The 13,136-nt window shown below is 54.3% G+C and overlaps 1 protein-coding gene across 4 annotated transcripts in view; it reads right to left on the bottom strand.

The window, feature by feature from the left end:
• ppp1r21 (protein phosphatase 1, regulatory subunit 21) overlaps nt 1–13,136 on the bottom strand; it is a 37,624-nt gene that overhangs the window by 4,817 nt on the left and 19,671 nt on the right. For 2 of the 4 annotated variants that reach the window (XM_062462898.1, XM_062462899.1), the window contains exons 14-19: nt 12,405–12,557; nt 12,186–12,278; nt 9,647–9,895; nt 9,518–9,556; nt 9,308–9,424; nt 6,650–6,748 (exon numbers count right to left, since the gene is read on the bottom strand). In XM_062462898.1, coding sequence (XP_062318882.1) covers nt 6,650–6,748; nt 9,308–9,424; nt 9,518–9,556; nt 9,647–9,895; nt 12,186–12,278; nt 12,405–12,557 — 750 coding nt within the window. The remainder of the gene's footprint in view (nt 1–6,649; nt 6,749–9,307; nt 9,425–9,517; nt 9,557–9,646; nt 9,896–12,185; nt 12,279–12,404; nt 12,558–13,136) is intronic. The other 2 variants (XM_062462900.1, XM_062462901.1) reach the window with 1 other exon arrangement.

The following is a 13,136-nucleotide window of genomic DNA, read 5'->3' as shown; positions in this document are numbered from 1 at the left end:
ACATGGAACAGCAGGGGGGGACAGCTCATCCTGCAGGAACAGGGGGACAGGTACTACATGGAACAGCAGGGGGGACAGCTCATCCTGCAGGAACAGGCGGGGGGGGCAGGTAGTACATGGAACAGCAGGGGGACACAGCTCATCCTGCAGGAATAGGGGGGACAGGTACTACATGGAACAGCAGGGAGGACAGCTCATCCTGCAGGAACAGGGGGGGACAGGTACTACATGGAACAGCAGGGGGGGACAGCTCATCCTGCAGGAACAGGGGGGGACAGGTACTACATGGAACAGCAGGGGGGACAGCTCATCCTGCAGGAACAGGGGGACAGGTACTACATGGAACAGCAGGGGGGACAGCTCATCCTGCAGGAACAGGGGGGGGACAGGTACTACATGGAACAGCAGGGGGGACAGCTCATCCTGCAGGAACAGGGGGGACAGGTACTACATGGAACAGCAGGGGGGACAGCTCATCCTGCAGGAACAGGCGGGGGGGACAGGTACTACATGGAACAGCAGGGGGGGACAGCTCATCCTGCAGGAACAGGCGGGGGGGGCAGGTAGTACATGGAACAGCAGGGGGACACAGCTCATCCTGCAGGAATAGGGGGGACAGGTACTACATGGAACAGCAGGGGGGGGACAGCTCATCCTGCAGGAACAGGGGGACAGGTACTACATGGAACAGCAGGGGGGACAGCTCATCCTGCAGGAACAGGCGGGGGGGGCAGGTAGTACATGGAACAGCAGGGGGACACAGCTCATCCTGCAGGAATAGGGGGGACAGGTACTACATGGAACAGCAGGGGGGACAGCTCATCCTGCAGGAACAGGGGGGGGGGGCAGGTACTACATGGAACAGCAGGGGGGACAGCTCATCCTGCAGGAACAGGGGGGGACAGGTACTACATGGAACAGCAGGGGGGACAGCTCATCCTGCAGGAACAGGGGGGGGACAGGTACTACATGGAACAGCAGGGGGGGACAGCTCATCCTGCAGGAACAGGGGGACAGGTACTACATGGAACAGCAGGGGGGACAGCTCATCCTGCAGGAACAGGGGGGGACAGGTACTACATGGAACAGCAGGGGGGGACAGCTCATCCTGCAGGAACAGGGGGGGGGGGCAGGTACTACATGGAACAGCAGGGAGGACAGCTCATCCTGCAGGAACAGGGGGGGGACAGGTACTACATGGAACAGCAGGGGGGACAGCTCATCCTGCAGGAACAGGCGGGGGGGGCAGGTACTACATGGAACAGCAGGGGGGACAGCTCATCCTGCAGGAACAGGGGGGGGGACAGGTACTACATGGAACAGCAGGGGGGGACAGCTCATCCTGCAGGAACAGGCGGGGGGGGCAGGTACTACATGGAACAGCAGGGGGGGACAGCTCATCCTGCAGGAACAGGGGGGGGCAGGTACTACATGGAACAGCAGGGGGGACAGCTCATCCTGCAGGAACAGGGGGGGACAGGTACTACATGGAACAGCAGGGGGACACAGCTCATCCTGCAGGAACAGGGGGGGGACAGGTACTACATGGAACAGCAGGGGGGACAGCTCCTCCTGCAGGAACAGGGGGGGACAGGTACTACATGGAACAGGCGGGGGGGGCAGGTACTACATGGAACAGCAGGGAGGACAGCTCATCCTGCAGGAACAGGGGGGGGACAGGTACTACATGGAACAGCAGGGGGGACAGCTCATCCTGCAGGAACAGGCGGGGGGGGCAGGTACTACATGGAACAGCAGGGGGGACAGCTCATCCTGCAGGAACAGGCGGGGGGGGCAGGTACTACATGGAACAGCAGGGGGGACAGCTCATCCTGCAGGAACAGGGGGACAGGTACTACATGGAACAGCAGGGGGGGACAGCTCATCCTGCAGGAACAGGGGGGGGCAGGTACTACATGGAACAGCAGGGGGGGACAGCTCATCCTGCAGGAACAGGGGGGGGCAGGTACTACATGGAACAGCAGGGGGGACAGCTCATCCTGCAGGAACAGGGGGGGACAGGTACTACATGGAACAGCAGGGGGGGGACAGCTCATCCTGCAGGAACAGGGGGACAGGTACTACATGGAACAGCAGGGAGGACAGCTCATCCTGCAGGAACAGGGGGGGACAGGTACTACATGGAACAGCAGGGGGGGACAGCTCATCCTGCAGGAACAGGGGGGGGACAGGTACTACATGGAACAGCAGGGGGGACAGCTCATCCTGCAGGAACAGGGGGGACAGGTACTACATGGAACAGCAGGGGGGACAGCTCATCCTGCAGGAACAGGGGGGGGACAGGTACTACATGGAACAGCAGGGGGGGACAGCTCATCCTGCAGGAACAGGGGGACAGGTACTACATGGAACAGCAGGGGGGACAGCTCATCCTGCAGGAACAGGCGGGGGGGACAGGTACTACATGGAACAGCAGGGGGGGACAGCTCATCCTGCAGGAACAGGCGGGGGGGGCAGGTAGTACATGGAACAGCAGGGGGACACAGCTCATCCTGCAGGAATAGGGGGGACAGGTACTACATGGAACAGCAGGGGGGGGACAGCTCATCCTGCAGGAACAGGGGGACAGGTACTACATGGAACAGCAGGGGGGACAGCTCATCCTGCAGGAACAGGCGGGGGGGGCAGGTAGTACATGGAACAGCAGGGGGACACAGCTCATCCTGCAGGAATAGGGGGGACAGGTACTACATGGAACAGCAGGGGGGACAGCTCATCCTGCAGGAACAGGGGGGGGGGCAGGTACTACATGGAACAGCAGGGGGGACAGCTCATCCTGCAGGAACAGGGGGGGACAGGTACTACATGGAACAGCAGGGGGGACAGCTCATCCTGCAGGAACAGGGGGGGGACAGGTACTACATGGAACAGCAGGGGGGGACAGCTCATCCTGCAGGAACAGGGGGACAGGTACTACATGGAACAGCAGGGGGACACAGCTCATCCTGCAGGAACAGGGGGGGGACAGGTACTACATGGAACAGCAGGGGGGACAGCTCCTCCTGCAGGAACAGGGGGGGACAGGTACTACATGGAACAGGCGGGGGGGGCAGGTACTACATGGAACAGCAGGGAGGACAGCTCATCCTGCAGGAACAGGGGGGGGACAGGTACTACATGGAACAGCAGGGGGGACAGCTCATCCTGCAGGAACAGGCGGGGGGGGCAGGTACTACATGGAACAGCAGGGGGGACAGCTCATCCTGCAGGAACAGGCGGGGGGGGCAGGTACTACATGGAACAGCAGGGGGGACAGCTCATCCTGCAGGAACAGGGGGACAGGTACTACATGGAACAGCAGGGGGGGACAGCTCATCCTGCAGGAACAGGGGGGGGCAGGTACTACATGGAACAGCAGGGGGGGACAGCTCATCCTGCAGGAACAGGGGGGGGCAGGTACTACATGGAACAGCAGGGGGGACAGCTCATCCTGCAGGAACAGGGGGGGACAGGTACTACATGGAACAGCAGGGGGGGGACAGCTCATCCTGCAGGAACAGGGGGACAGGTACTACATGGAACAGCAGGGAGGACAGCTCATCCTGCAGGAACAGGGGGGGACAGGTACTACATGGAACAGCAGGGGGGACAGCTCATCCTGCAGGAACAGGGGGGGGACAGGTACTACATGGAACAGCAGGGGGGACAGCTCATCCTGCAGGAACAGGGGGGACAGGTACTACATGGAACAGCAGGGGGGACAGCTCATCCTGCAGGAACAGGGGGGGGACAGGTACTACATGGAACAGCAGGGGGGGACAGCTCATCCTGCAGGAACAGGGGGACAGGTACTACATGGAACAGCAGGGGGGACAGCTCATCCTGCAGGAACAGGCGGGGGGGACAGGTACTACATGGAACAGCAGGGGGGGACAGCTCATCCTGCAGGAACAGGCGGGGGGGGCAGGTAGTACATGGAACAGCAGGGGGACACAGCTCATCCTGCAGGAATAGGGGGGACAGGTACTACATGGAACAGCAGGGGGGGGACAGCTCATCCTGCAGGAACAGGGGGACAGGTACTACATGGAACAGCAGGGGGGACAGCTCATCCTGCAGGAACAGGCGGGGGGGGCAGGTAGTACATGGAACAGCAGGGGGACACAGCTCATCCTGCAGGAATAGGGGGGACAGGTACTACATGGAACAGCAGGGGGGACAGCTCATCCTGCAGGAACAGGGGGGGGGGCAGGTACTACATGGAACAGCAGGGGGGACAGCTCATCCTGCAGGAACAGGGGGGGACAGGTACTACATGGAACAGCAGGGGGGACAGCTCATCCTGCAGGAACAGGGGGGGGACAGGTACTACATGGAACAGCAGGGGGGGACAGCTCATCCTGCAGGAACAGGGGGACAGGTACTACATGGAACAGCAGGGGGGACAGCTCATCCTGCAGGAACAGGGGGGGACAGGTACTACATGGAACAGCAGGGGGGGACAGCTCATCCTGCAGGAACAGGGGGGGGGGGCAGGTACTACATGGAACAGCAGGGAGGACAGCTCATCCTGCAGGAACAGGGGGGGACAGGTACTACATGGAACAGCAGGGGGGACAGCTCATCCTGCAGGAACAGGGGGGGGACAGGTACTACATGGAACAGCAGGGGGGACAGCTCATCCTGCAGGAACAGGGGGGACAGGTACTACATGGAACAGCAGGGGGGACAGCTCATCCTGCAGGAACAGGGGGGGGACAGGTACTACATGGAACAGCAGGGGGGACAGCTCATCCTGCAGGAACAGGGGGGACAGGTACTACATGGAACAGCAGGGGGGACAGCTCATCCTGCAGGAACAGGCGGGGGGGACAGGTACTACATGGAACAGCAGGGGGGGACAGCTCATCCTGCAGGAACAGGCGGGGGGGGCAGGTAGTACATGGAACAGCAGGGGGACACAGCTCATCCTGCAGGAATAGGGGGGACAGGTACTACATGGAACAGCAGGGGGGGGACAGCTCATCCTGCAGGAACAGGGGGACAGGTACTACATGGAACAGCAGGGGGGACAGCTCATCCTGCAGGAACAGGCGGGGGGGGGGCAGGTAGTACATGGAACAGCAGGGGGACACAGCTCATCCTGCAGGAATAGGGGGGACAGGTACTACATGGAACAGCAGGGGGGACAGCTCATCCTGCAGGAACAGGGGGGGGGGCAGGTACTACATGGAACAGCAGGGGGGACAGCTCATCCTGCAGGAACAGGGGGGGACAGGTACTACATGGAACAGCAGGGGGGACAGCTCATCCTGCAGGAACAGGGGGGGGACAGGTACTACATGGAACAGCAGGGGGGGACAGCTCATCCTGCAGGAACAGGGGGACAGGTACTACATGGAACAGCAGGGGGGACAGCTCATCCTGCAGGAACAGGGGGGGACAGGTACTACATGGAACAGCAGGGGGGGACAGCTCATCCTGCAGGAACAGGGGGGGGGGGCAGGTACTACATGGAACAGCAGGGAGGACAGCTCATCCTGCAGGAACAGGGGGGGGACAGGTACTACATGGAACAGCAGGGGGGACAGCTCATCCTGCAGGAACAGGCGGGGGGGGCAGGTACTACATGGAACAGCAGGGGGGACAGCTCATCCTGCAGGAACAGGGGGGGGGGACAGGTACTACATGGAACAGCAGGGGGGGACAGCTCATCCTGCAGGAACAGGCGGGGGGGGCAGGTACTACATGGAACAGCAGGGGGGACAGCTCATCCTGCAGGAACAGGGGGGGGCAGGTACTACATGGAACAGCAGGGGGGGACAGCTCATCCTGCAGGAACAGGGGGGGGCAGGTACTACATGGAACAGCAGGGGGGGACAGCTCATCCTGCAGGAACAGGGGGGGGCAGGTACTACATGGAACAGCAGGGGGGACAGCTCATCCTGCAGGAACAGGGGGGGGGGGGCAGGTACTACATGGAACAGCAGGGGGGACAGCTCATCCTGCAGGAACAGGCGGGGGGGGCAGGTAGTACATGGAACAGCAGGGGGGGACAGCTCATCCTGCAGGAACAGGGGGGGGGGGGGCAGGTACTACATGGAACAGCAGGGAGGACAGCTCATCCTGCAGGAACAGGGGGGGGCAGGTACTACATGGAACAGCAGGGGGGGACAGCTCATCCTGCAGGAACAGGGGGGACAGGTACTACATGGAACAGCAGGGGGGGACAGCTCATCCTGCAGGAACAGGTACTACATGGAACAGCAGGGGGGACAGCTCATCCTGCAGGAACAGGGGGGGACAGGTACTACATGGAACAGCAGGGGGGGACAGCTCATCCTGCAGGAACAGGGGGACAGGTACTACATGGAACAGCAGGGGGGACAGCTCATCCTGCAGGAACAGGGGGGGACAGGTACTACATGGAACAGCAGGGGGGACAGCTCATCCTGCAGGAACAGGGGGACAGGTACTACATGGAACAGCAGGGGGGGACAGCTCATCCTGCAGGAACAGGGGGGACAGGTACTACATGGAACAGCAGGGGGGGACAGCTCATCCTGCAGGAACAGGGGGGGACAGGTACTACATGGAACAGCAGGGGGGGACAGCTCATCCTGCAGGAACAGGGGGGGACAGGTACTAGACAGAACAGCAGGGGGTCAACAACAGTGTTGTTGTTTACCTGCAGCCGTGTGATGTTCTGATTGGCCAGTCGGACCTCCTCCGCCAGGACCTCCCGGGTCTTCTCAGCGATGGCCAGGCGCTTGGCAAGGGCCCGGCACTGGAGACAACACACACATTACACCCCCCACACACACACACACACACACACACGTTACACACCACACACACACGTTACACACCACACACACACACGTTACACACCACACACACACGTTACACCCCACACACACACACGTTGCACACCACACACACGTTACACCCCACACACACACGTTACACACCCCACACACACACGTTACACCCCACACACACACGTTACACACCACACACACACATTTAGTCATTTAGCAGATGCTGTTATCCCGAGCGACTTACAGTAAGTACAGGGACATTCCCCTGAGGCAAGTAGGTTGAAGTTCCTTGCCCAAGGACACCGTCATTTGACGCGGCCAAGAATCGAACCAGCGACCTTCTGATTACTAGCCCGATTCTCTAACACATTACACCGCACACACGCATTACACCAGGACACAACACTGCGCATTACACCAGGGGGGTATTCCAGAAAGCGGGTTTAGTGAAAACCCTGAGTTGGTTAGCCCTTCGATGAGGCAAACTCTGAGTTTTCCGTTCCAGAAAGAGAGGTAACGTCAGTGTCCATGTTAACTAATTGAGAACGTAACCTGCTCGCTAGCAGGTTTTCCATAACAAACTGCATTTCTACCTATTCCCTCCCACTTTCTGAGCCTGATACAGTTGGCAGACATGGGGTGTCCTTTCCTGGTTCAGCCGACCGATCTCAAACTAAATGTAATTATCTTAGCCTTATGTCAGGATAGGATTATAAGACAGTGATTAGATGTGCTTTAATTCCCTGATGAACAGTCTACCTAAGTTAACGTTACCATTTTCTGTCAGACTCCATAAATTATGTTTGCAACATTCTCAGCCCTTAACATCGCTAATGTTACACACCGTGAACGTGCAGTCAGAACCGATCAAATGCTTTTTGACACTGAAATTAAGATTACATCATTTACATTTAATTAGGTCTTTATTGCCTACAAATAGAAATCTAACCATGAGTATTTATATATTGTTCCTACAATTAACATTATTCACCTGTGACCATGTAACTTGTGTTCCAGCAAATCATTTTCAAGATCAGCCTTTCTAATCTTTTGCCCTAAGTACAGCACCGCTTGGTCAGTTTTTGCACTTGCTTCATGAGATGCATTTTGTACAACTCCTTTACTGGTAACTGAGAATACATTAGATTACATAAAATTCCACAGTTCTACATGCAGAATTCACCTGCGATTAACTTAACATCTCACTCTGTGCAGCATCCATGCTCTCATCACTTCAGTGTACATTTAAAACTGACAATTCCACACAAGCCTGTAAACAAAGTACATGAGGAGAGAACTATCAGTAGCTACCATACATAAGCTTCTCTGCATCCCGTCTGTGGCAGCGGTCAATGAAAAGCATTCTGTTCGAGGTTACTTTTGCATTTTTCTTCTATTTTCTGTACTTTTATGCCTTCATCTTGCTGCAGGTCCTTTCAAACATACATTTCAGGACTTTTAAAACTCCAGCAAATAATTTTCTGCTAAATTTTCAAATTCTTCTGAATTATTTCTCTTTTTGTATTTTTCTTCTCTTTTCTGTAGTTTTATACCTCCGTCCAGCGCCAGCCCCTTTCAAAAATACCTTTCAGGCGCTTCAGCTTATAACTTTCTACAACATTTTCACTATTTTCAGCTTTTTTAGCATGGTCAGCTATCCCCATTCAGGTTTTCAGCATTCTCACTGCTGTTTCGCAGGAACAGCCGTTTCTAGTTATTATTATTATTTATTTTCCCACCCCTAAATCTTCGTCAATATTTGGACTAAATAGACAACCTAGGTGTCAAAAGTTTCGTCTTGGTAGCGATTGAGTTGCTTGTATTTTTATTTACGTTCCGTTGCATGGTTTAGGCTCAAGTTAAGTTTTTGTGGCGAAAAGTGAAGCTAACGGTGGCTAATTTGCTAGCCACAGTCACTGACGTTACTAACGTCACTAACGTCACAAAAACACGTGTGATTACCTGTAGCAGAACATTCGTTTCGCATCTGTTAACTTGGGGGATAGCTAGGCTAACTGGAGCTTTACTGCAAGGCAGCTGCAGAAACGCCACAAGCAAAGAGGCCAGGGTGATTTGGGCCGGTCGAGGATTTTGTTGACATTTGTCACGTTAGTATTATCTTCTCTTAAAGTAGGCTACACACGTTCCGCATTCTGACACCTCACCCTCTGCATGGGTTGTACCATGTGAGGGAGTTCTCCCCTCCCAAATAGAGTTGGTTGGGTCCATAGCCCGTCTTTTCCAAAAAGTTTTCTCAGATAGGCTACGGATAGCTGGGCCGGGGGGCCCTACCGTAACGATACGCATCAGCGAGGATGGATGGGAACAGGGCTGGAGTGATGGCATCACTAGACAGGGTTTTTTGATAAACGTCTATGTTTATTTTACACAAAGCTCAATTAAACTATTTTGCGCTCAAATAATGGCCAAAACGACTTGCGTTAGCGATGTTGATGGAACACCCCCCTGATGTCCTCACATGTCAGGTAAACTAACGTGTGTGTGTGTGTGAGAGTGAGTCTTACCTCAGCATGGAGGTGGACAGTCTTGCTGTCCGACAGCTGCAGCTGTGAGGTCAGCTCTGACACCCTCACCATGTAGTGGCTCTTAATCAGCTGCTCTCTGCTGGCCTCATCCCCGACCTACACGCACACACACAGAATATGGGAAAGAAGGCTTGTATGACTGGTGTGTGCTTGTGTGTGCTTGTGTGTGTGTGTGAGTGTGTGTCGTACCTCATCGTTTATGGGCGTGGTGGTCAGCATGCCAACCTGCTGACAGAAAACACAGTAAAACATGCTCTGCTGTGATTGGCTAGATTAGTTAGATAAACAGATAGGAGGAAAGAGAGAGAGAGGTCGTACCAGACTGGTGGAGAGCGTGGCCTCCCTCCCTGCTCCCTTCTCCTCCTGCTCCTCCTCCTCCTGGCATCCCGGGCCGGGGGGGCCAGGGGGCCCGGGGGCAGGGCCCCCCAGGGCGGAGCACAGCTGGGCCTGCAGCTCTGAGATGCGCTGGTTCTCCTTCTCCAGCCTCACCCGGCCCAGCTGGGCCTCCAGGAGCCAGTGCTCCTTCTCCTGCTCCAGACGAGCTATCTTCTCCTGGCCCTGATGCACCTGGGGGCCGGAAAGGAGGAGGAGGAGAGGTGAGAGAGAAAAGGTGAGAGAGAAGGGAGAAGGAGGGGTGAGAGAGGAGAGGTGCGAGAGAAGAGGGGAGGAGGAGGAGGAGGAGAGGTGAGAGAGAAAAGGTGAGAGAGAAGGGAGAAGGAGGGGTGAGAGAGGAGAGGTGCGAGAGAAGAGGGGAGGAGGAGGAGGAGAGGTGAGAGAGAAAAGGTGAGAGAGAAGGGAGAAGGAGGGGTGAGAGGAGAGGTGCGAGAGAAGAGGGGAGGAGGAGGAGGAGGAGGAGAGGTGAGAGAGAAAAGGTGAGAGAGAAGGGAGAAGGAGGGGTGAGAGAGGAGAGGTGCGAGACAAGAGAGGAGGAGGAGGAGAGGTGAGAAAGAAGAGGTGAGAGAGAAGGGAAGAGGGGTGAGAGGAGAGGTGTGAGACAAGAGAGGAGGAGAGGTGAGAAAGAAGAGGTGAGAGAGAAGGGAGGAGGAGGGGTGAGAGGAAAGGTGCGAGACAAGAGAGGAGGAGGAGGAGAGGTGAGAGAGAAGAGAAAAGGAAGTGAGAGTAAGGAGGGGAGATTGAGAAGACAGGAGGGATGAGAGAGTATGTATGTATGTATGTACAGTTAGGTCCATAAATATTTGGACATTGACACAATTTTCATCGTTTTGGCTCTGTATACCACCACAATGGATTTGAAATGAAACAATCAAGATGTGCTTTAAGTGCAGACTTTCAGCTTTAATTTCAGGGTATTTACATCCAAATCAGGTGAACGGTGTAGGAATTACAACACATTTTATATGTGCCCCCCCCTTTTTAAGGGACCAAAAATAATTGGACAAACTAACAATCATAAATCTAATTGTCACTTTTAATACTTGGTTGCAAATCCTTTGCAGTCAATGACAGCCTGAAGTCTGGAACCCATAGACATCACCAGACGCTGGGTTTCGTCCCTGGTGATGCTCTGCCAGGCCTCTACTGCAACTGTCTTCAGTTCCTGCTTGTTCTTGGGGCATTTTCCCTTCAGTTTTGTCTTTAGCAAGTGAAATGCATGCTCAATTGGATTTAGGTCAGGTTATTGACTTGGCCATTGCAGAACATTCCACTTCTTTGCCTTAAAAAACTCTTTGGTTGCTTTCGCAGTATGCTTCGGGTCATTGTCCATCTGCACCGTGAAGCGCCGTCCTATGAGTTCTGAAGCATTTGGCTGAATCTGAGCAGATAATATTGCCAGAAACACTTCAGAATTCATCCTACTGCTTTTGTCAGCAGTCACATCATCGATAAATACAAGGGAACCAGTTCCATTGGCAGCCATACATGCCCACGCCATAACACTACCTCCACCATGCTTCACTGATGAGGTGGTATGCTTTGGATCATGAGCAGTTCCTTCCCTTCTCCATACTCTTCTCTTCCCATCATTCTGGTACAAGTTGATCTTGGTCACATCTGTCCATAGGATGTTGTTCCAGAACTGTACAGGCTCTTTTAGATGTTTTTTTGGCAAACTCTAATCTGGTCTTCCTGTTTTTGAGACTCACCAATGGTTTACATCTTGTGGTGAACCCTCTGTATTTACTCTGGTGAAGTCTTCTCTTAATTTTTGACTGTGACACAGATACGCCTACCTCCTGGAGAGTGTTCTTGATCTGGCCAACTGTTGTGAAGGGGTTTTTCTTCACCAGGGAAAGAATTCTTCTGTCATCCACCACAGTTGTTTTCCGTGGTCTTCCGGGTCTGTTGGTGTTGCTGAGCTCACCAGTGCGTTCTTTCTTTTTAAGAATGTACCAAACAGTTGATTTGGCCACACCTAATGTTTTTGCTATCTCTCTGATAGGTTTGTTTTGATTTTTCAGCCTAACGATGGCTTGCTTCACTGATGGTGACAGCTCTTTGGACATTTATATTGAGAGTTGACAGCAACAGATTCCAAACACAAATACCATACTTGAAATTAACTCTACACCTTTTATCTGCTCCTTGTCAATGAAATAACGAACTCCCATGAGGGAATAACATACACCTGGCCATGGAACAGCTGAGCAGCCAATTGTCCAATTACTTTTGGTCCCTTAAAAAGGGGGGGGGGGGGGGCACATATAAAATGTGTTGTAATTCCTACACCGTTCACCTGATTTGGATGTAAATACCCTGAAATTAAAGCTGAAAGTCTGCACTTAAAGCACATCTTGATTGTTTCATTTCAAATCCATTGTGGTGGTATACAGAGCCAAAATGATGAAAATTGTGTCAATGTCCAAATATTTATGGACCTAACTGTATGTGTGTGTACCTGCTGTGTGAGACCCTCCCTGCTCTCTGTGGAGGAGGTCAGGATGTGGCGGTTGGACAGAGCCTCCCTATACGGCACGGACTCTGGCCTAGGCTGGAGACACACACACACCACACACACACGAAACACACTACAGGTTATATGTGCTAATCTGTCTGTGAGACTGCTACACACAGTCTGATTGGTTCTGCTGCTACACACAGTCTGATTGGTTCTGACCTTCCTGATGGTCAGCATGTAAGCGGCTGCCCTCCTCTTGTTTCCCAGCATGCTCTCTGCCTGCAGGGGGCTGAGGGTGCACGCACCACCCCTTGGCCCATACCCTGGAGACGCCGTGAAGAAGTCCAGGTTGTTACTGAAGAAGGTCGCCACCTGGAGGGAGGAGCACAGGGACTCATATTATGTATATATATATATATATATACATACATATATATGACAGTAGGGACTCTTTATATTTAGCACATATACAGTGACAGTGTCATCTGGACAATGACATGGCTCTGGTCAACATAGCAGTGAATATAGCTGTATGAGATCAGTGTTTCCTCTAGGATTTATTTCAGCAGGGGCAGGGGGGTCTTTTGCCAGGAGGTGATGGTGAGGGAGGAGTGCGTGTGTGTGTACCTTGGAGGAGGTGATGGTGAGGGAGGAGTGCGTGTGTGTGTGTACCTTGGAGGAGGTGATGGTGAGGGAGGAGTGCGTGTGTGTGTGTACCTTGGAGGAGGTGATGGTGAGGGAGGAGTGCGTGTGTGTACCTTGGAGGAGGTGATGGTGAGGGAGGAGTGCGTGTGTGTGTACCTTGGAGGAGTGTGTGTGTGTGTGTACCTTGGAGGAGGTGATGGTGAGGGAGGAGTGCGTGTGTACCTTGGAGGAGGTGATGGTGAGGGAGGAGTGCGTGTGTGTGTGTACCTTGGAGGAGGTGATGGTGAGGGAGGAGTGCGTGTGTAC

This window comes from Osmerus eperlanus, chromosome 6 (genome assembly GCF_963692335.1).
Source record: "Osmerus eperlanus chromosome 6, fOsmEpe2.1, whole genome shotgun sequence".
NCBI classification, from domain to species: Eukaryota; Metazoa; Chordata; class Actinopteri; order Osmeriformes; family Osmeridae; genus Osmerus; species Osmerus eperlanus.
Note: the sequence above shows the minus strand (reverse complement) of the source record. Positions and strands in the feature narration are given on the sequence as shown.